The 24,793-nt window shown below is 27.7% G+C and overlaps 2 protein-coding genes across 4 annotated transcripts in view; both read left to right on the top strand.

Annotated features, from left to right (window-relative positions):
* The window catches only part of LOC129606173 (protein slit-like), a 178,638-nt gene extending 164,038 nt beyond the window's left edge, over nt 1-14,600 (top strand). For all 3 annotated transcript variants that reach the window (XM_055516311.1, XM_055516308.1, XM_055516310.1), the window contains 14 exons: nt 1,657-1,800; nt 1,915-2,153; nt 2,838-2,979; nt 3,163-3,306; nt 4,758-4,973; nt 5,218-5,375; nt 8,555-8,711; nt 9,329-9,547; nt 9,662-9,733; nt 9,826-10,194; nt 10,382-10,453; nt 10,560-10,703; nt 10,906-11,432; nt 11,518-14,600. In XM_055516311.1, the coding sequence (XP_055372286.1) occupies nt 1,657-1,800; nt 1,915-2,153; nt 2,838-2,979; nt 3,163-3,306; nt 4,758-4,973; nt 5,218-5,375; nt 8,555-8,711; nt 9,329-9,547; nt 9,662-9,733; nt 9,826-10,194; nt 10,382-10,453; nt 10,560-10,703; nt 10,906-11,432; nt 11,518-11,906 (2,992 nt within the window). In that variant the 3' untranslated portion in view covers nt 11,907-14,600. The remainder of the gene's footprint in view (nt 1-1,656; nt 1,801-1,914; nt 2,154-2,837; nt 2,980-3,162; nt 3,307-4,757; nt 4,974-5,217; nt 5,376-8,554; nt 8,712-9,328; nt 9,548-9,661; nt 9,734-9,825; nt 10,195-10,381; nt 10,454-10,559; nt 10,704-10,905; nt 11,433-11,517) is intronic.
* Nucleotides 14,601-17,017: 2,417 nt separating this feature from the next.
* Nucleotides 17,018-22,925, top strand: LOC129606430 (lysozyme-like). Its single transcript, XM_055516762.1, has 3 exons — nt 17,018-17,120; nt 17,323-17,502; nt 22,704-22,925. The coding sequence occupies exons 1-3, from the start codon at nt 17,057-17,059 to the stop codon at nt 22,907-22,909; spliced, it is 450 nt and encodes a 149-aa protein (XP_055372737.1). The 5' UTR covers nt 17,018-17,056; the 3' UTR covers nt 22,910-22,925.
* Nucleotides 22,926-24,793: the final 1,868 nt, after the last annotated feature.

Genomic DNA, 24,793 nt, shown 5'->3' with positions numbered 1-24,793 from the left:
AATATGGGCTCTTTTATAACTACAAGATATGCACACATACATTAACACATACACTGTATTATGACGGTTAACAAATTTAGAGTTTTATTATACATATTTTAAAAATAGTAAATTATTACTTATTATAAAGCACCTTAATTTTTATTATTTTTTATTAGAAGTTTGAGAGTGTCAAGTTGAATAAAATTTGAAAAATTATCATAAACAAAAAATTTTCTTTAAATTTAGATGCAAGTAATTTTTTATTTTAGATTTGCAAAAAAATATTAGCAATTTATTATTTGATTTGCTTTCAAATTAATGAATTTTTCCTAAAATGCTTTTTAATTTAGATTAGTTTTCCTTACTTTTTTGCAAAATTAAAAAAAATTAAAAGTGAGATTGATTGGTTTAATAAAATACAATTTTTTTTTCTTTTATTATAAAAGTTCAAAATGTTTTATTACCTATGTACGAGTATAACGTCTTTCAAATATTTATTTAAATTTATCTATATCTAAAAAAGAAATAAGTAAAAAGGAACAATTTTTAACGCACATTATAAAACACTCGTCTTTATGTACTTAGTAAGCGATAAATAAGTTTCGCTAACAAACCGATGCATACACGAGAAAGCAAATGATCAGACAGACAAATAACTAGGGCGAGTAACGTGACTAAAAATATGACCAAAATAAAAGCTTATGAAAAAAAAGGCTACGAATAACAGAATGATTACATAAAGAAAATAATAAAAATCCATTATTTTCTACTCTCAAAAAAAAGAAAAACAAAAATACATTTTACATGATTGTATTTCTTATTATATAACTATCCTTATTAAAATAACAGTATTGCTGCATTTTTAAGTATTAGCCCAACACGTGAATTTTTGTGCATCAGAAAACACGGTTGCACACATTGTCCATCAGAGCAAGTAAGTGGACACATACATGCCATGATTTTTCATTAAATAAAGATTCGAAAAAAAGTATTTTAGTTGTATACAATTAAGTTCAATTTAAATTATATAAAACGCCATTTTTGGTATTGTATAAATACCAATTTCCAATTACTTTCTCGGGCCTCCACCCTCCACTTGTAAACATTTTTTACATATACATATACAACTATAAGCAAATGCGTTTCTGATTTTGCAGCACTCAAAGAGTTTAATGTTTTATTATTGTTTACAAATTTTTCATAACGCATTTGCATGGTATTACCGTAAAATGCATAAAACCAAGGGAACTAAAGGGAACTTAATTGAAAAATTATTAGTGCATACATATTGTTAAAAAATATAAATTAACAACATTTTTTTTCAGATAAATATTAGAAATAATAATTAAAAAGTTAGATGATAGGGCCTAACAACCATTTATATTTTTCTTACTTTATATCTTCTGTTTTATATTTTTTTTCTTCTTGGGTTCTTTCCTTCAATTTTTTCTTGATTGAAATAAATTTCTATTCTATATTTTTGAAAATATTCATATATTTTTCTATATTTTTAAAAAATTTTTATCTTTTCAATAACCGAACTTTTATTAAATTTTCCTTAAATTTTCTTTATTTTGTATTCTGATGGGGATTTTGAAAATTTTTGCAATTATTCTCAACTTTTATTTGCTTCAACTACAAATTTTACATAATTATATGAATAAAATCATTCAGAGATTTATCAAACAATGAAATTCGTGCGATGCCAAGAGGCATTTTGAAAGGTGCTGTGTCATTGAAAACTCTTCAATTGGACAACAATCAAATAATGTGTGTTGATGAATTAGCATTCAAAGGATTATTTGATTTAGAAATATTGTAAGTATAGTATTAAAATTATTTAATTTTTGGCTTTATTTTTAATTCTTAATTTAAATATTTAAAAAAACTGAACGTCGATGTAATTCCAATTTCATTTTGGTTTCATTTCAGAACTTTAAACAACAATAATTTGACACTTCTGCCCCAAAATGTCTTAAATGACTTGGATAGTTTGAGAGCATTACGATTATCAGAGAATCCATTTGCATGTGATTGTCATTTAGCTTGGTTATCAAGATTTTTACGCGCTGCACCATTATTAACGACCGGTCACACAAAATGTCAATCACCAAGTCAATTAAAAGGACAAAATGTTGCTGATTTACCGGATCAAGAGTTCAAATGCTCTGGTAAGCAATTTCGTATAAATACTAATTATTTGTGCAACCTGATCATTGGTGCCGTGGTTGAGACACTGTTCGTTTAATCGAAGGGTCTCGGGTTCAAACCACGATCAGGTTACTATAAAAATTATATTCTGCGGTCGATAAAAAGGAAAAGAAATGACAACAAAATAGTCTAATTTAACGGCAAATTAGATAAATACATTTATAATTATATATTTCATTGGCAAGACATTGATCAATAGTTTTTGGTCTTCGTAAAATATTAGAAATTTTTGCAATTTCCAGCATTTTACAGAAAAATAAGGTGCGGAAAATAACACTATAATAAATTGTAAAAAAATAACATTTTTATGAATTTGAGGGCTTTTTCAAAGCAGAATAGAAATGGATAGAATTTTAGCCTATTAGAGAAATAAGTTTCCTGCAGAAATCTATTTGTATATAAAATTTTATCTTTCTATCTCAAAAATTGTAAAAACCTTGTAAACAAACCAAAAGCGAAGATGTGAAGTTTTTTATTACAAACATTGTTGTTTAACCCCATCTTTAGTAATTTTTTTGTCTGAAATAGGCAAACATGCTTTTCTTGTACTTCTTTCTATTGTTCCTTTTAATATACATAATACATAAATTTTTACTGAAATAAATGTTAATGAAGGTTTTTGTTTTCGACATGCTGTTTTTTAGGTTTAGCAGAAAATGCACCTTTAGAATGTAGTATGACCAGTAGCTGTCCACATCCCTGTCGTTGTGCCGATGGTATCGTCGATTGCCGTGAGAAAAGTTTATCAAATGTACCGAATTCACTACCTGAAGATGCAACAGAGCTGTAAGAATTTGTTTATACTTTCACATTCTTTCAAAATCAAAAATGACATTTAATAATAATAATAATAATAACAATAATAATTTACTTCAAAGTATTAATAAAGTAAATTTGTTGAAGTATTTTTATTTGTTAAAATTAACTTCTAAATACATATTTTTGCGTTTCTTGTTTTATTTTTTGTAGGAGGCTAGAACAAAATTATATTACGGAACTTCCGCCTAAAGCATTTGCAAATTTCCGCCGCCTGAGACGAATTGATTTATCGAATAATAATATTTCGAAAATTGCGTATGACGCATTTACAGGACTAAGCCATTTAACAACACTGTAAGTATATTTAATAGAAATAAAAAATAAAAATTTCTTCATACAACAGAAGTTGGCAAATGAATGAGTCGAGGCAGAAAAACTGAAAAGTTTTCTTTTCGAAATGAACTTGAACTATTGACCTACCACTTCTAGGCAAACCCTCTACCAGCTGAGCTACAGAAATATAAAGAAATTTTAAATTTCTAATTTTATAATTTTAATAGTTGTCCATATTGTTTTGATGCAGCATTCATCAGCAATCTCACATTTCTTACCATGACTAAGGAAGTAGTTAGCAAAAATGCATGATAATAAGCCTTGCGGTCGGTTATTATCACATTAGAATTTTTTTAAATCAATTTATTTTAAATGTAGCCTCGAGACTTATTCGTTTCATAAATAATTTATCAGACCGCCATTCTTTTATATCATTTGTATAAAATTAAAGCTAGCTATATGATATTTGTTTTGGAATTTGTTTGTGTAGTATTCTCAGTTTTATAAAAAAAAACGGGATGACAAATCTAATGCTTCTCAGGGAAAAAATTGAACTGCGTTATTTTTAATTTTTGTCTCGTGGAGGACATTCTATGAAGTTTTTAGCACTTTTCCAAAAAAATTTTGAAAAAAAGTGCTTATTAGTTTCACTCTGGCCGTCCGTCCGTCCGTCTGTCCGTGTGTCTTTTTACAAAACTTCTACACCCTTGAAGATAGAAAACTGAAATTTAATACGTACATAGATCTTTACTAGAAACTTAATTCCGTAGAACAAAATTTTTACCTATCTCCCCCCTCTAGAAGTTATACCCCCCCAAAACCCTAAAAATGCCATTTTTTAACTATTTATTGCAACCCCTAGCGTGATAAACTATAGTTAAGCTTTAGAAAAACAAAATGGCCGTTCAAATTTACCGTTATCCAAAGTCCGTTTTTTCCAAATTTTTGATGTCGTTTTTCTTCTAGACCCCAGCCTGTAGAAGCTATAAATTTTAGGGGCTTTTAGACATTAACAAATAGTTAATTTCGTTAGAAGAAAATTTTTTTCCATCTCCACCCTCTCTCAAGTTATCGCCTCTTGAAATTTGTAAAATTTGAATTTTTGACACCTTATATTTCTGAAACCGAAAGCTTTTTCAAATTTGTATAAATGCAAAAAGCTAACGGTAAATTCCATGACATTAAAAAATATAATTATTTTTCTTAACTCACACAATTAAATCTTAAAATGGAGCATTATGTTAGTACCCCCACTTTATACTAATTTTTGCTTTATTTCAAAGACTGCATATATGCAATCCTAGAAATAGTTTTGTGTATGAATGAAAATAATTTTAATAGTGTGATAGGTATACATACAGTGTATTTAAAAGCAGAATTTTCACTTCTTGAAGGGAACCACTTTACTATTTTAAATAAAATTAAAATCATACTTTTTTAGATTTATTACAATTTTATATCCTTTTTTACAGAGTTCTTTATGGAAATCGCATTAAGGATCTACCTGCTGGTCTTTTTCGAGGATTGACAGCATTGGAATTGTTACTATTAAATGCAAACGAAATATCATGTATACGAAAGGATACATTTATCGACCTATTTAATTTAAGTTTATTATCTCTATATGATAATAATATTCAGTCACTGGCTGATGGAACATTTGAATCTATGAAATCTATACAAACACTGTAAGCTAATATAAAAATTAATATTTGTAAACGATTAAATTAAAATTTATCACAGATGATGTAAAACACTTATGTCACATAAATTTTAAGTCCGATTAGAATACCGAAAATACGAAAACTTAAATTTTCGTCAAAACCTGTAAAAAACACTTTCTTTGAATAAGTTTTTTGTTTTCGGAAATTAAAAGTAAAATGTAATTTCTTATCAAATCATTAAAATTACAATTTTTTGATTTTTGTACAGACACTTGGCAAGGAACCCATTTATGTGTGACTGCAATTTAAAATGGCTAGCTGATTATTTACATAAAAATCCTATTGAAACTAGTGGTGCTAAATGTGAGGGACCAAAACGTATGCATAAAAAACGTATTGAAACATTAACAGATGATCAGTTCAAATGTAAGTAACTGGTAATTTTTCTATATTTAATTCCTAATAATATTCTAGTATTATTATTTTACCTATAAAAATAACTTAAAAAGATACAAAATTTTGTGTTGATCTTTAATATAGAGTTTGGGAAGCTCTAGTAGTTTAGGGTGATATCCTATATGAACATTTATATTAATAAGAATTAATCAAATTACCACTCTGATTACGTATTATATTAGTCATGGAATACTATTATATTGTATTTAAAATAATTCCAAATGTTTAAAAGTTTAAATAAAAATCAAAATTGATTTCAAATTTTTCAGTCAATTAAGTACTAAATAAGTGCTGAATATTTAAATAAATTAGTTATTAGTTCCACTCCGCCTGCCCGTTCCTACGTTGAAAAAACCTCTATACACCCTTGAAGATAGAAAATTTAAATTTTTCAATTTGAATAAATTAATTTTGAATAGTTTAACATTGAAATGATAAAATGTAGTTAAAACTAACCATTATGTCAAACCGGTGTTTTTAATATCATTATTCTCTTAGACGCTAAGTTGAAGAAATCTGCAATGCCTCAAAGCAGCTTTATAAGTCCTTTTTTGGAACTGACGTTGTAAAGCAAAAAAAAAATTCAGCATGTTAAAATGTTCTGGATAAATTCTCTGTTTCTCGGATTGGTATGTGACACCCACTCTGTAACAGATAGTTTTACACATTTTTCTTCTTATAATACAGTGAAACATCTCTTTCTCGTACTCTCTATAAGACGAACTTTTCTTTACCTCGAACTATTTCTGTTTACCTAGCGCATTGAAATATGTTTTCATATATTTTATATCTCGAACGGTTTTATGTCATTTCGACGAACAAAGTTTCTTTATTTCGAACTAAGAAGTAAAACAAAAAAAAAGCTTGCTATATTATTATGTATGCATGTGTTTTTGTTTTTACAACAGAGTGTAGTAAAAATTAATAAAAATAACTGTACATTTTTTGTAAGGTGTGTGTGTAATGTAAGTGTAGCTATTACTTTACATAAACTTTTTCATTAATGTCGAGAGGTTTTAAATTCTTGAACGAATTAAAAATGCCAGCAAGAAAATTAAGTGTATAACTATTAATTAAACAAAAGATTAATTTAAATAGTGACGCCGAAAGTGGTGTAATAAGCACATTCTTATTAATTCCGCAACTATGATATTGTATTAGTAAAATTCATAATTTAAAAAAATCTTTGTTTAAAATACAACTTGGCAAAAGGTACGTTGTCAACAATAGAAAAAATAAAGATTTTATCAACAACTTGTTCAGTCATCATTTCTTTAAAAAAATATTCAGAAACTATAAAAAATTCGAGTTTAATAAGTACATTATAATAGTCACATTATTGTAATATTTTGTTTTTTATTTTTTTATGATAAGATCATATTATTCTTATTAAATATATAAGCAAAAACCAGTATATTTTGTATTATTTATTGAGAGTCCCTCTATCTCGAACTATTCTCCGACATTTAGAAAGTTCCAGATATTCAAGATATAGAAATTCGGTGGTTTTTAACGTAGTCGTACAAACACCGATGATGCTGAACGCTTCGGTCGCCCAAATTCGGCAGTTACTAAAAAAATCCATAAAATCGTCTTATCCGACAGCAAATTGAAATTGAAGATTTCCGAGGCCGTAAAGGTATCATAACACAGTGTGTTTACATTTTGGTATGAGAAAACTTTGTTCGAAATGGATGCCGCTTTTGTCACCGGATCAATAACAGCGAATTGATGATTCTGATGCATGTCTGGTCCTATTTCATCGTGATAAAAAGAATTTTTTGCGTCGCTACGTGACAATGGATGAAACATGGATCCACCATTTCACTCCTAAGTCGAATCGACAGTCGGCTGAGTGGCTGAGTGGCTGAGTGATGCTCCAAGGAAAGAGATTTGGATCGAATGAGGAGCTCATCGTCGAAGCTGAAGCATATTTTGAAGGAAAAGATAAGTTGTTCTACAAAAATGGTATCGAAAAGTTAGAGAAGCGCTGGAATGACATAGCCTTAAAAGGAGACTATGTTGATGAATAAAATCAAATTATGTCAAAATGTTGTTGTTTTATTAGCCATCCAACGGACTTATTAAGCGATGCGTTAAACGTTTCTATATATGTAGATTAGCACATAAAGTGAATCAAAAATTTCTTTTTCATAGATGTTCAACGGCATTTTAAGTAAATCCTTGACTTTTCTTCTTCAAAATTTAAAGTTTTGAAGCAAAATTTCGTAAAATTTTCTCTTTTTAAAGCTTTTTTTTAAAGCCCCTTCCAATCAGGTTTCAAATTTTCCAATCAAGTTACAAATTTTTATAAAATCAATTTCCCATCTAAATGTCCAACAAATTGTCAATTTTGAAAGACAAATGATAGAACAAGATTCGAATTAATCATTTTGTTAGCAAATCAAATAAGTTTTTAAATAAAACACAGTTTTTAAAGAAAACAACTTTCAAGATAAAAGAGTAAAATGTTTTATATTAAATTTTTATTTTATTTATCCTTTAATTATCCCTTCTAATGACCCAATTTTTGAAATTTTCTCCCACTTTTAAATAATTTTTTTTAATGTTCTTTTTTTAAATTATTTCTTCTTTATATTGCTTAAAATTTTAATACTTTTCCCTCTGTTAAAATTCTCTTATAGCTTAAAGGCTATTAGCAACCACTCCTGCTTCGCTGGTCTTTTGGCTTTATTTAATTAATTTTTTTCTTAAAATGTCTTTTATATCTCTTTTTTATCTTTTTGAAGACCTCACCATTCACAATGTATTATCCAGTTCGCATATTATTGTTTATTCTCAATTTCGAAAGCTAAACGGAGTGTAACGATGACTAAGTGATTTTGTTTTCTTTTTTTTCTATTTTATTTTTTCGTATTTTTTTATGAAAACAAAAAATTTGTTTTTATTTAATATTTTTAATTTAAAACGAAAAAAAAAATTTAATTTTATGCACAACTTCATCGAAGTAGCTTGCTAATGCTGTCAATCTATTATTTAAGCTTCCACGTTGGTTAAAAACATGTGATCAACATGGCAAATCACAATTAAACTTTTTCTAATTTTTTTTCTAAACTGCATATGTATGTAGATTCACACTTTTAAAAAAAATAAAAACTTTAATGCTTCCCAATTTTTTACATTTTTAGGTACATTAGAAGAGGAAGCACGTACCAAATATGTGGGAGATTGTCGCGCTGAAACAGAATGCCCAGCACGTTGTAGTTGTGATCGTACAACAGTAGATTGTTCTGCAAGAGGTCTCAAAGAAGTTCCGCATGATATTCCACAGTATACAACAGAATTGTAAGTTTATATGTATATAAATCAACATTACAGTATACACATGCAGAGCCGAATTTACTATGTAGGTATGCTAATAGGGCTTGGAATTTTTATATTGGGCGAAAAATGTGTAGATTATCAACTACTTGTCTTAAATAACCTTCTTAGTGGGAAAATTTTTTTAATACATAATAATTATACATAGGATATTCAAACAATAAGAAATTTTTACCAATTTGACAAACCAAAACACAAGATTAGAATTTTTTTAGCGGTTCGGATTAGTTAGAATACAAATTGGAAAATGCTTTTCTCTCTTGGCAGTTGCTCGGTCAAAATGGATAAAAAGAATGTTTTGAGCTTTTGGTGCAAGCTGTGTTGTAGAATACCCTGTTGAGTCTTCCCATAAATGCAGCACTGTATATGTATATGTAATGTTTGTTTTATTCTATAGTCACTGTCCTGAGGCTAAATGTATAAACTATACATTTTTTTAAAAATCATTAAAGGACAATGAGAGCTGCTCTCCCTATGTGGTGGCCTTATACTTACCAGGGCAGTGCTATAGTTATCATTCTATTTTCTAAAGTTTCAACCACTTATAAATAAAATACAACATTATCTGTTTTATTTTCCAGGTTACTTAATGATAATGAATTAAGTCATATTAAATCAAATGGAGTTTTTAGTAATCTACCTAATTTAGTCAAATTAGACTTAAGACGCAGCCAAATAATAAGAATTGAGCCAAACGCATTTAAAAACGCTACAACCGTGCAAGATTTATTATTGGGTGAAAATAAAATACGTGAAGTACATAAGAAAATGTTTATTGGTCTGGATAATTTGCAGACGCTGTAAGTACTTTAACTTGAAGTAAAAAACTAATTAGATTAAAAATAAAATCTTTTCAAAAACCTGTGTTTAAAGATCTTCAAATATAAAGTTTGTAAAAAATATGCTCTTTTTAGATCGTTATACGATAATTTGATTTCGTGTGTTATGCCCGGATCGTTTGACTCTCTTACATCTTTGCACACATTGTAAGTACAATTATATTCGATGGATTGAATAAGAAACCCAAAATACAAATGAATAACAAAGAAATATTTACGTGTGCTTTTTCTTTCTTTAGAAACTTGGAATCTAATCCCTTTAATTGCAATTGCCATTTGGCGTGGTTTTCAAATTGGTTAAGGCAAAAAAATTTTATAGGAGGAAGCCCCAGATGTAATTATCCTGTTGAAATTGCTGATGCTCACGTTAAAGATTTACCAGTTCATGAATTTAAATGTACAATTGAAAATAATGAAGGTTGCTTAGGTGAAGGATATTGTCCATCAGCCTGTTCTTGCATGGGAACTGTTGTGCGGTGTTCTAAAAATCGTTTGGAAGAGATACCTAAAGGAATTCCAGAAGAAACAACTGAATTATTTTTAGAAGGAAACGAAATCATTGAAATAGATTCATCTAGAATTGAGCATTTAAAAGCTTTAACAAGATTGTAAGTATTTAAATTATTATTGACAAACCGAAAACGTTTTCTTCGATGGTTACAATTAAATAATGTTTTCAATTCAACAGAGTTGTTTATTCACTTATGATATATTTACTCAATTACTCAAAACTCCAAAATATAATTTTAAATATAGTATCATTTATATTACTGGTCTCTTTTTTTCCCATTACAGGGATCTCAGCAGCAATCACATCTTAATCTTACCAAGCAATGTATTCGAAAATTTAACAAAGTTATCAACATTGTAAGTATTTGTAAATCTTGAAAAGTATTGAAATTTATTCTTAAATCATAAAAAAAAATTTTTTTCTTAAATTTTTCAAAATTTTCAATTTTATATTTTTTTACAGAATTCTGTCAAATAACAAAATTCAGTGCGTTCAAGAACATGCTTTTATTGGGTTAAATAATCTAAGAATTTTATCATTGCATGGAAACAAAATATCAATGATATCAGAGGGAACTTTTGAACATTTAAGATCAATAACGCATATGTAAATATTTTTATTTTGTTTAATAAAATGCAACATAAATTACCCTTAAATAAAAGGTTTAGTTGGTATAAACGCGAATAACCATTTACAATAAATTCGTACACAAAAATTAAGAAAAAAAATAAAATAAAATTACTAACTAATTCACATTCTAGCGAATTAATTTTAAATAATGAATTATGCCTTCTTAATATCTTTTTAGTGCACTTGGGAGCAATCCACTGTATTGCGACTGCAATTTAAAATGGTTTTCAACTTGGATAAAAACTAATTATGTTGAGGAAGGTATTGCAACCTGTCAAGGACCACCATCAATGATTGATAAAATTGTCTTGAATACAAATGTGGAACAATTTTTATGCAATGGAAAAATAAGCAATGAAATTTTAGTAAAATGCGATCTCTGCTATTCATTTCCTTGCCAAAATGGTGGTATGTGCTTCCCATCAACTGATGGAAAATTAGAATTTGAATGTAAATGCCCATCTGGTTATTATGGTAAACAATGCGAACATAAAATTGATGCATGTTATGGTAATCCATGCCGCAACAATGGTAGTTGCAGTCTGTTCGAAGAAGGTCGATTCATTTGTCGATGCCTAGCTGGTTATGCAGGAGAAAGATGTGAGCAAAACATTGATGATTGCTCAAAGAACATGTGCCAGAATAATTCAACATGTATTGAAGGTACAGAACGTTACACTTGCCGTTGCCAACCAGGATTTAGAGGTAAACTTATTACTTACTTGAATGAATTCCCTAAGTTATTAAAATAAAATCTATCACTGAACGAATATTTTTTATTCTTTTTTAGGAGAATTTTGTGAAACAAAAATTGATTTCTGTCATCCATCAAATAATCCTTGTGCAAATGAAGCTAGATGTCTTGATCATGGTACTCATTATTCATGTGATTGTCAACCAGGTTTTTATGGTCGTAATTGTACACAAACAATATCAGTGGTTCATACGAATTCTTTTGCGGAAATGGAACCGTTACGTACAAAATTGAATGTACGTAATGTTACATTGACATTCAATGGTAACAAAGTAAATGACTTAACAACATCACCACCAGATTCACCGGGACAAGAAAAAAAAACGGAAGAATTAGCTGTACAAATTATTTTACCAATAATGCTTGTATTAATGCTGGCAATTATTTTATTTAGACCATGTGAAATTGGAGCTCAAACAGACTGAGAACAAGTGATACTTTTAGATCATAATAATTCAAAAGAATCTCAAAATGGTGATGATAATTCTACTGATAATGAATAGAAATGCAACTTTCTTTTTTTTTTTGACACATTAAAATGTAATCAATTTCCTCTAACAATCGGTATATATTACGTATGTTAAGATATAAATTCAGATAATTTCAATATTTGTATATAATGCAGGATAAAATTGTGGAAATTTAGGTACAGCTTTGAAATTTTGAAGTCAGCGTTCAATTAGATTCTCTAAAGGGCTTCAAAGTACTCATTTCTTGGATAAACAATTTATGATAACTGTGCATGAGAAATTTGCATATTTATAAAAATCAAATTCTATTTCTTTTAACCTCATACACCGTTAAAAAACAAGAAGTTATGCTAATATAATTGGAATAAAACAAACATTTCAAAAACTGAAAAAGGAAAACTAAGTTTCGTATCATAATTGTCATTCCCTTCAATATTAACGGAAAACCAAATTTAACTTAGCATTTCCAAACTAACTCAATATATTCGTTATAGCCATAATATCTATGGGTTTTTTGGAATGGTTTTCAATATTCTCAAACTAAAATACATAAATTTTGTAATACAAAATTTTTAATTATTTTTAAAATATCAATTTCCCATTTTTAATTCTTCAATTTTTTGGATCATACAGGGTGAACAACCAAAATATATATGTATGTGTAAATATATTTTTAAAATGGCTGTAAATAAGAAATTTTTTCAATTATGGGAAAACCAAACAAAAAGTGCATTCGATGTTTTTATTTTAAACGTTGCAAATTACCAAAACGTTTTCTTGAAAGGTTGCGACTATTATAGATTAAGACACTAAATCAAAAAAAAACAATACAGTGCCGCAAGGCATTAAATAAAGTCAATAAAGAAAAAAAAATTTATTTTAATAATGAAAAAAAATATAGGAAATAAAATATATATGTATGTATATGTAAAATACATTGTAAAACAACAAAATAGAACTGTTCGAATTTACTAGTAGCAAACTAATAAAGAAAAAACTATTAAAAAATACAAATAAAAACTACAAAACTATGTAAAAATGCAAAAATTTAATTAATTTAAAGATATTTAAAAAAATGGACTAATTATTATTTATGAAATGAACTGTCTTTAAACAATTAATTTAATCATAATATATATAAATAATTATTTTAAAATTAAGGATATTACAAAAACAAAAACTATGTTAATATAAATATACTTAATGTATCCCATAAAAGTAAATGCAAAACATGACTAATAACTGTCAAGCACTTTTTTAAATAAAAGAATAGCTTATGTGAAAATCGTCGCAGAGCTTTTAAAATTCTCCGGTGACATCTTAATATGTGATTAATTTCTAAGACTATTTTAGTTTAAAAATCTAAGATATGGAGAAAAATCAAAATTTTCAAAAAACTAATATATGTATGTATGTATATATAAAGAAACAAAAACTTATAAGGAATTCCTAAACTATAGTTCTTACTTAAATATGATTTCTTTCCTAAATGGACTCAATCATTTAAAAAGAAAATGCTCTGTAAATTATTGAATATCTTCATATGAACACAATATTAAGGCCTAAAACAAAATTGAAAGTCAGTTTTCTCAAAGGAATTTTACTGCCAATAAAATTTTTAATTTAAAATTCAAAATTATTACAAGGATACGTTTGTATATTTGTATTTTAATCATAATGAATAGTGTATTGTGTTATTTGCTTTAAATATTTAATTTAAAAAAAATTGATTAGAAATTATTTATATAAAATGACAAAAAATATTTGTGATTGTAAAATTAAAATTATTTAACTATATCAAAATTAAACCGAAATTTTATAAAATAATTAAGGGAATTTTTCGCAGTATTTTTGTAAATAAATATTCAAAAATAAGAATCCGTACATTAAAAATTAATTAAAATAAGTAAATAAATATAAGTTTAACATAAATTTTAAAAAAATATTAATAGTAAATGCAGGAAACCATTATTATAAATAGTAGCGTTGAAATATTCAAATAACAAATTGAAAATTGCCTTCGATTTTATTATCAAGCATCATACTGTTTTAATAGTATATTTGACAGTAACAATTATGAAAACTTTGATAGTTCAACAAGAAAATTTGAAAACCAACTAAACAAGTATAAATAGCCTAAAAACAATTTTTGTTTGGAAGTGAAGTGCTATCGAAGAATATCATTTTCAATTTGTATTTGAAAATGTATAAACAAACTGTGACAAATTTTTATTTTAAAATGCAAAATTTAAATATAAGTTGCACGAAAAAAAATTCATTGAAAGGGCATAAGTAAGAGTATTTTAACAGGAAAAAAAGTATAGAAACATAAAAAGGAAATCTGTAAGGCGGAAAATTTCTTTTAATTGAATATTCGTGTCATTTCAGTCAAATTGGCTGGGCTTAAGAGCTTAAGTACCTGTTATATAAATTGTAATTATTGTAATATAGTTAAAACATATAAAACGATTAATTATTTTATTGAAACTAGAAAGCAAATATTTAATTTAATATTAATTTACTTTAAAAAAGTATATATATATATATGTATGTAAGTATATGTAATAATATAGTTAGTTATACGACCTAATTTAATTGATTGTATTATATAATAAAAACTTATTAAGCATAACATTTCACCATGTCTAACAAAACTACAAAAGCATACAAAAAATTAAAGGAAAGAATAATTATCATAAAAAATTCAAAACTAAAAATAATTTTTTTTAATTGTTGTTTAGTTTTAAGTTTTTTTTTTGTAAGCATTTTGTTATAATGAAAGGAAAAAAATAAAAAAAATATATATACATTATATAAAAAAGCAAAATAAAAAAAACAACGCTAAGAATAAAATTTTTAATAAATTAAATTGCGGCTTTTATATTTTTATTTGAAATTCTTGTGCCGAAATTTGCTTAAAGCATCTTATTCATTTCAAAGTACATTAAAAAGTACGTAATTAACATATTATATTACATATGTATATTCGATAATGCCATTTAAGAAAATCGCAGAATTGAGAATGTGTACATCTATACATTATACATTAGCATACGAGGCTTGCGTTATCGTTACAGCGTAAAAGTTTTTCTTCTATAGAAGCTACAGTCACAATAGATTCTAAAGGAATCGATTGAGGAAGGAGTATTTTCCGGGCCACCGGAGACAACGGAGGGAGTTGAACAGCAGTTCCCGAACGCTTAAGAAACCCTGTCCAAACATTTGCCGGCTGCCGCCAGACAGCCAGTACCGGGTAGTCGCAAAGGATGTGCACAGCAGTTTTATCACTGTGCCCGAAAAACTTTTTCTGGGCAGAGCCGGATTTCCCCAGCCCATACAGGTGCACAGTCACAATATTTACACACTTTACATATTTACTGAATTTTCTAGATCGGAGATTGAGTTTATTCAATTATATTTTAATTGTGTAATCTACGTATACATTAGAACTAAATTTTAATCCGAATTTTTGTTTATCGTAACTGAAAATAACCGATGACGATTATATATGCAAGCATACACATATATACTCGTATACAGGGTGATTAAGTAATCAGTGACATAAAGTATACCATCATTAAGGGCATCAATATTTTATACCAATGTTTAGTAGTACACATTTTTCTTTTTATACTAATAACTTCATTTCAATATTACAAAAAAAGCACACAAATATTTCAGTCTTACAACAATATTATCATAAAAATTGAAAAAGTTAGTTTGGGAAAATTTCTGGTACTGGTATTAATTTGCACGTAGTTATATATGATATACTTAAATCTGGGGAAAAATAAGAATCTTTAGGATCCATTATAAGAGCATCAAAACATTTTCCTATTTGATACATAACTTTCACTATCTTCACACAACTTTATCTATAAATTAAGTTTCTCTATTCTATTTTAAATATTTTTAAAACAAAATAAGTATGTAATTTTCTTTATAAGTTTTACTTGTTGATTTTATGAATACGTTTTAGGTAAACTAATTAAAGCGTGATAAACGTGTATGCGGATAGACTTGTTGGTATACAAAATTTTATACCGGTACGTACACATACATAATTTACACAAAAATATATGCCTAGTGCTTAAAAAAGTTCAGAAATCACGAACTTAGAATCCCGATTAGAATGTTATGCGAGATCACCGAGAAAATAAACTGGTTTTAAAGTTTAAGTTTTTAGCCAAATAAAATTACGTAATCAACATGGTTAAAACATCAAAGGTCGGGCAGTGATAGAAAATCTTTTTACTACATATTTTTACCAGATTTTGTTTGATTAATACATTTTTGTTTAGAAGTACACATTTCTTTTCAAAAAACAATTTCTGCTACGAAAATCATTAATTTTATTAAGCTATAATCAATTTAAATATTTGCACATATACAAATATGTTCGAGACAAATTCACAAATGAACGTTTCTAGAATTACTAGAAGAATGTTTCTATGCGTTCAAAACAAAAAATGAAAGCTTGATATGCAAGTTGATATTTCCAAAACCTCTCACATTAAAATTGCAGCAGTATAGTCTAACTGAAAAATTCAATGTATGTATAAGCGATAATTAAGCAGTAATGTACTGTTAACGCAATTTGGAAGTCAGAGAAACTATCGAAGAGATTTTGCCAATGATTACTAATATTGTTAGAGTAAAACCCGATTGACATTGTAAATATTAACCTTTTCGAATCTTAGGATCTCAGTTTTGAATACCTGCATCAAATTAACAATATAAAATACATAAATGATTAAATTCCAAAAAATTTTGTGTTTAGGTAGACATCGTACGTAAGAAAGTCTAAAATTAGCACCTCTTATCGATATAGATTTTTTTTTTCTTTTGTAATATTTTATTTCAATATGAATAAAATATTGACCAAAGCCAATTTACTAAAAACAAAAATAAGACTAAAATATTTTCAATATTTTTGCATTAACATTTTTGAATCTGGTTTTCTGTTTTTTCAACTTTACTTCATACTTTTATTTTAGCATCTTCAATACTATTTAATATAATTATATGTTCTGTATTGGGCTTAGTTTAACTTTTATTTTCAAAGTATTGAGTGCTCTAAGTGTTGAAAAATAACTTTTTTCAAAATGAGATTAATTCTTACATCAGCTCTATTAGTAAAAACGGTAATGATCGTCGTGATAGCTCAAGGTATTGATAAAATTATATAACTTACATTATAATTACATATATGAAAAATTAAACAAAAAACCTATAAGTAGACATTTTTAAATTTGTAGCAAAATTAAAATAATTGATATTATTGCATTGTTTAATGCTTATTGCATTCATATTTTTTGTTTTAAATTAATTAATTTTCCTGAATCTATTTTTTTATTAAATTTTATTAAAGGTGACTTGCCACCTGTCAGTGAAAATTGTTTAAAATGTATTTGCGATACTGTTACCGGTTGTGACCCTAATTTTGGATGTATCGACGGATATGTTTGCGGTCCATTTAGAATAACGAAACCATATTGGATTGATGGAGGAAATAATACCATAAACGGGGAAGCTATAGACTCTCCTACAGGTATTTATGGTTTATTTAAATTTTTACATTTTGTGGCATTTCAGTCCTATAATTAACGTGTTGAAAGCGACTGTGATAAATTTGTTTTTCAAGTAGTTGAAGGGAAATGTTGTGAATTATTATTCATGCACATCTGTATGTTTTTAACTTACGAAATTAACAGAAAACTTTACTACAGCAACGCAATTCTAATTTTGTTTTCATATAATAAAAGAATGTTTGTGACATGTAATACATTTATGTACATATATTAGGAAAAAATTTTTTTACAAACTCTATGCATTCTTTATTATTATAATGTGTTAATGAAAAAGTTACAAATGTTCGTACTGCGAGAATGTATATTTCATATGAACGATATTACAAAAGCAAACAGAATTCAGTCGAATTGAAATATTTGAATTGTATAATAATTGCGGTTAAAATTGAATTAACTTCTAAAAAACTTGTGCTGGTAAATTGTTATATACCACCAAATTGTAATTCTGACGTATATTTTAAATTTTATTCAATAGTTGAAAACATTTGCAATTCTATTAGCTCACACGACAAGATTTTCTGTTTTGGAAACTTAAATCTTCCTAAAATAATATGGACGACACATAACGAGGAACCATTTTTGGTTTCATTAGATTGTGGTGATGAGCTGGAGTTATCTTTTGTGGATTCCTTTCACTTGAATAATTTCCAGCAAATTTCGTCAGTTCTGAAACACCAATCAAAGCAATTGGATTTGGTTTTTACTTCTGATCGTTCTGCCCCATCATCGGTTAAAGTTGACTTCTTTCATCCTCCAATTTGTTTTGCATATTGGATTAAGGGTTAACCATATACGGGCGAGGCCCCTTCCTACCTGTTTAATTCAAGGATAGCCATTTTCAAGGCTAATTTCAAGATTTTAAATGATTTCTTTTCTACTTACGATTTTTCTGCAGATTTTTCTTCTGATATCGAGTCAATGACGAGTATGTTTTATTAAATCATATTTGATGCGTTTTAATTATTTATTCCAACTATAAGGAATAGGGATTTCGATTCTGGTCGTCCATAATTGTCTAAGGAACTGTGAAAGTTAATAAAAAAACAAATTTTGACATAAACATCTTTCTTCTGGGAGTGCTACTGATTATGGCAACTTTTAGCTTGAGTATGATAATTTTCTGTTAGTAGCTAAACAACATTATGATATGTATGTAGATATATTTTAAGAATTTCTTACGACATCATACATAATCCTAGAAGTTTTTGGAAATTTATTAATCATAAGAAGAAATGTGATAGCTATATGATTTATCAACTTTTCGTGACTTTTTCGCCAAATTGTACTATTCTGCTCCATTTGCAGTGAACTTGGATGATTTTCGACACATCAATAACCTTCCAAAAACCACTTTTTCCAATTTGGCCACAAATTCGTCTACAGCTGAAAAATACCTCCTCAATCTTTTCCATCCCTTTTCCCGGGCCTGATGGCATTCCTGCAATAAATTTGAGTAAGCGCTGTTCTTCTTTAGCGGCTCCGCTATCTTTTAATTTCAAAAAGTTTTACTCCTCAGGAATTTTCCCTTCCGTTAGAAAGGAAGCCTTCATTAGACTGATTCATAAGATGGCCAATAAAAGTGATGTGGTAAACTATCGTCCTATTGCTAAACTTTCGACCATTCCAAAAGTTTTTGAACTAATGATATCTATTAGCAGTTACTCCTATTGCATTGCATTTATTAGTAGTTGCCAGCACGGTTTTCTGAAGAAGAAATCAACGATGACTAATCTGGTGGAAGCTGCCTCTGTTTTTTTAAATATATGGAAGATGGGTGTCAAACAATGTGATTTACACTGATTCTAGGAAAGCCTTTGACGTTTAAACCCATTCTTTGGTATCTTGAGTTAATTCTTTGGAAGTTGAGGTTATTAGGATTTCCGAATAATTGTGTAAGTTGGGTTGGCTCTTATCTTTCTGGAAGTCAAATGCAGGGTCTTTTTTTATTCATTGGTGTCATCCCCGCTTGTGGCTACTTCTGGAGTTTTCTAGGGAAGCCTCCTGGGTCCATTGCTCTTTATCAGAGCTGTTAATGACGTAGCGTCCGTTTTGAATTGCAGTGGAGTGATAATTTATGCTGATAATATGAAAATTTTCAATATGATTCGTTCTGTAGTTGCACTGGTAACAACTTGAAAATCAACGTTAGTAAATGCGCAAATGTGTTATTCCAGGCAGATACAGCCAATAATATCAGATTACACATTAAATAGTCAAATTCTTAGTGGGGTTGATTCAATTATGGACCGGGGGTTTGCTTTGATAATAAGCTATAATTCGCTAATCACCATACAACTAACTATGTGATTGGCAAGGCAAGCTCTATACTGGGATTTGTCAAGACAAACGCTAGTCAAGGGAGTTTAAAGATTCCTATATTTTGATATTCGCCTCCGGTTCGTTCCCATCTAGAATATGCCTCACAAGTTTGGTCGACTTTTTACAATATTCATAATAATAGGATTGAGTCGATTCAGAATAATTTTTTGCAATTTGCGCTTCATCACCTTGGGAAGATTCCATTTCTTTCCTCATTATGAGAACAGGCTCAAATTGATTGACTTACCAAATTTAAGTAATAGACGCATATGAAATATGATTTGATTTCTCCCGATATTTTTAATAAGATCGGCGTCAATTTTAATGTTAGGTTTCGTTCTCCTGGTGTTTTTATAGTTCTTTTTCATAGAACTAATTATGGGAGGCACGAGTCTGTCAGTAGAATGTTGAACCTGTTTAACATGTTCAAGAACATACTTGATTTCACACTAACAATAGACTCTATAAAAAAACTCTCTTTTCTAGATGATTCATTCTTTTTGTAGACATTTCTAACTTAATTAATAATAATAAGTGTATTGTAATTTTAGAATATCTGTAATCTTTTGTATGGTTTTTTTTCTGCAACCATTGTTTTTTTTGGATTTAATATAGATTTTAGTTTTCTGTAAGTCAAAATATGTAAATTGATACGTATGTACATTATATTGTAATATGTTTAACCTAAGCATGTAAAATAAAATAGAAATAAAAATAAAATAAAAACAAGCAGGCAGTCAAATTATACCGTTAACGTATTTCCGTTATCTATGATCGTAAGCAAGGTGATCAAGGCTTATTTCAAATGATTTCGAGTTAGAATTTTTAAATATGTATGTATTGATATAAAATGAAAAATATAAGTTTTTCGTTCCTTTTATTAAATAAAGGTGCATGTATGTATAAATTATAAAATGTATTATATATGAGAAACTAAAAAACCTACATATAGCACTTTATATCACTACGTACGAGTACATCTTTATTTAATATATGAAGTATGAATAGCATTCATGCTGCTTGAATTTACATTGTTTAATGCAAACATGTGTAATAATCCAACATATTAAAATTTACTCACACCTTTTTAGTGGTGTAGTTATTTTAATTTATATTTAGAAAGTTGCTAAAGAGTTAGTTAACTTCAGTGAAGCTCGAACACCAAAGTATTAGTAAAGAAACGTAGCAAATATTTCTAATATAGGTTCGAAAATTACAAAAATTCAACATGAGGAGCACAAATATGACTTAAATTGTTAAATATTTTCAAAAAGATGAAGGATTTTCGGTTATTCATACGGTGAAAGCTGAAACTGAAAGTTTTAAAAAAATTACAAAATCTTTGAAATAGCATTCTTTTATAGATTTTTAATATTCCCAATATGAGGCATTGAGCTTTATATACATACAAATGAAATGGCAACATCTATTTCCCAACCCAATGGATCATAAATATTCATTCATTTTTAGCACTTTTCCGAAAAATTTTTGGAAAAAAGTGCTTATTACTTTCACTCTGTCCGTCCGCCTGTCCGTGTGTCTGTTTACAAAACTTCTACACTCTTGAAAGTAAAAAGCTGAAATTTTATCTTTACTAGAAACTTATTTCTGTAGAAGAAAATTTTTAGGTAAATTACGGTAAATTCCATAACTCCCCAAAACCCTAAAAATGCCGTTTTTTAAATATTTATTGCGGTGAAACCTTGAGCATTTTTCAAATTTTGCAAACGCAGAAAGGCAGTGCCTTGCTTCTCCTATCGCGGCATACTATAGTCAAACTTAAAAAAAACCAAATGGCCGTTTAAATTTACCGTCATCTAAAATCCGTTTTTTCCAAATTTTTGACGTAGTTTTTCTTCTAGACCCCAGTCTGTAGAAGCTTGAAATTTTAGGAGCTTTTAGACATTAACAAATAGTTAATTTCGTTAGAAGAAATTTTTTTTCCATCTCCATCCCCTCTCAAGTTATCGTCTCTTGAAATTTGTAAAATTTGAATTTTTGACGCTCTATATTTCCGAAACCACAAGCTTTTTAAAATTTCTTTAAGTGCAAAAAGCTAACCGTAAATTCAATGACATTAAAAAATATAATTATTTTTCTTAACTCACGCAATTAGCCCTTAAAATCGAGCATTATGTTAACCGCTTTTTATATTAATTTTTGCTTTATTTCAAAGACTGCATAAAGCCATAAATCGTTCATCCTAAATATATGCAATCCTAGAAATAGTTTCGTTTATGAATGAAAATAATTTTAATAGTGGTAGATATGTATATATACACTGTATTTAAAAACAGTATTTTCACTTGTTTAAGGGAAAACTGCTACAATACAAACCATTGGTTTGACCCAACTTTATTTAAATTCTTAAATGTTCTTTTGTAACGTTACTTTGTAAACAGATTAATATTCTTTTGAATTATGTAAAGAAAATAGTAAAACTCTCTCACTCTCTCACTTGAAGTTACCATATAAAAGTTTTATTCCGAAATTTAAAAAGTAGTATTTTGCGAATTTATAATTCTAACTTTGTTAATTTCAATTGTAAAACAAATATAGTATTTTTTAATTGGATAAATTTATCATTTAATTATTAACAAAATTTTTTAGATATATTTTACGAATATATTATATATATCGTGTAATAAAATCAGAACATATAAATCTGGTTTTTTTTTATTACCACTTAGGTTACATACATACTATACATGATACTTTCTAACTTTTATAATTTTTAATTGTTGAATATACATATACGGTTTTTTAAAAACTGTTCCAGTTATATAATTATGATTTAAATTATTATATAGATTCTTAAAATTGAAATTTCTTTCAATTGCAGCTTTTGAAAATTGTGTTACTGATTATAATTGTGCAGTGCAAACAGTTCAGGGTTACATGGCAAATTGGGGTCAAGATTGCAACGGAGATGGTGTTATAAATTGTTATGACCATGGTGCTATCCACCAACTAGGACGTTACGGATGTAATGGTCAATTGCCGGAAAAATTCTTAAATACATTTAGTCAGTGTCATGGTCAAGCTTAATTTGTTTTTGGCTAAAGAATTTCACAATATAATTTTAACAAAATAAATCAATAAACCTAAAATTAACAAAAATTATGAATTTTAATGTTGTCGAAGTTTACATGATTTAGTTCTGCATACTTCCAATGAATATATATTGAAGTTTTTGAGAAAAATAATTCTTAGTAATGAAATATCTACAAAATTTATCAACCTAAAACTTATTATGTACTTGACGATTCAATGAAACAAGATTCAATGGAATTTAGAATAACATATCGCATCAATGAATCTACATCTATGAAAATCAAAATACATATAACCATCTATTCTAAGATGATAATTTTTTCATTAAAAAAAAGTAGTAATTAATTTATTTTTGTAATGTGAGAAACTTTGTAACTTAGTTGTATCACAAATGGTATAAGCAGTAATAGGGCAACTATACGTAATGGTTTTTGAAGTACCACATTTACCTTTAATACTTATAGTATTAAAAAATGAAAAATTTAATCGACGTTTGCTTAAAAATGGATGCTAAAAATCAATTTTGCATTTTGTAATGTTTTAAGTAGGTTTTATAAAATCTGTTAACTTTTTTTTTTTACAGAATTCTGAAAAAGTTTATATTTTCCAAAAAACAAATGACCTAAAATTAATATATTTTAACATTCAATCAATGAGCTTTTATGAAAAGGGGAATATGAAATTTTCTATAGCAAAATAACTTCAATCGTTATTTTTTTGTAGTTTTAACTTCAAATCGTTGAAGTTAAAGTTACTACACAAACTATTTCACGGTGTCCTGCAAAACAGAATTTATTAGAAATATTGATATTTCTTTATGATATTTTAAGGTAAAGGAAATGTAAGTTTATGCTTTGGCTCCGCGGATGTAAAAAGTTCTTACAGTTTTGATACAATTTTTATTACTAAAAAATGCCATTTCCCATACTTTTGTATATAACAAAAACTTTAAAAAAGGAATAAATCAAACAATTTTTCTAAAGAGAGTATTTACATCAAAATTTATTCATGTATCCATTCTACTCTACATGTACAGAAATTTTGAAGAAGTATCAACACCAATAACCAACTCATCAACTCTCTTTACTCAGTTCCAAAACAAAATAAAAAGAACGCTAAGTCCACATGCAAAGATCTTTAACTGGAAAAAAACTTTATAGGAAATCAAATGAAATCAAAAACTTTTTACAACAATATCGACTCGAACACTTTTACAATAATGAAAATCTTTAACAAAAATCATTTTATTATTCATACTTCATTTTTAGAAACTGATTAAATCAAATAGGAAATTTTTAAAACAATTATTAACGTTATTTTGTTTATCAGAAAACAGGTATGTAATGGAAACTTTTAACACTTTTAACAATATGATGTTATTTATTAATGCTAATTAAGCAACACTATGTTGATTTTGCTAAGCAAGAACCTATAGAAATATTATGAATGAATTTTTCGTTATCCTTCACTTGTCACGAATTTTGACTTTGTGTCGAAAATATGGAAACAAACTATCGGTTCGTAGTTTGTAACATTATATAACATGCGATGGAGTAAGAGATCTTTTTTGTAACGAGCAAACTAAAGGAACGAAAAATTTTATCCTTTTTATGAGTAGATTTTCTTTCCACATTTTTTGCCTGAATTGTAATGAAAATACAAAACATGCTTCACATTACACACATTACACACGGCGCTAAATTTTGATACCGCTTATACAATGTTTAAAACTAACAGTAATTCGTGCTAATATTACCCTCGTGTAATAAGGTGTACAAGTAAAACTTATAGAAGTAGAAATATTTTGATACACTTTTAATATACGTATACTAAATGTTGAACCTCAACAATTTGAAGCGCTGTGAATCAACATATTGC

The sequence above is a fragment of the Condylostylus longicornis genome, unplaced genomic scaffold (genome assembly GCF_029603195.1).
Source record: "Condylostylus longicornis isolate FDR11 unplaced genomic scaffold, ASM2960319v2 ptg000018l, whole genome shotgun sequence".
NCBI classification, from domain to species: Eukaryota; Metazoa; Arthropoda; class Insecta; order Diptera; family Dolichopodidae; genus Condylostylus; species Condylostylus longicornis.
The sequence above is the reverse complement of the archived record's forward strand: the minus strand, read 5'-3'. Positions and strand labels throughout refer to the sequence as shown.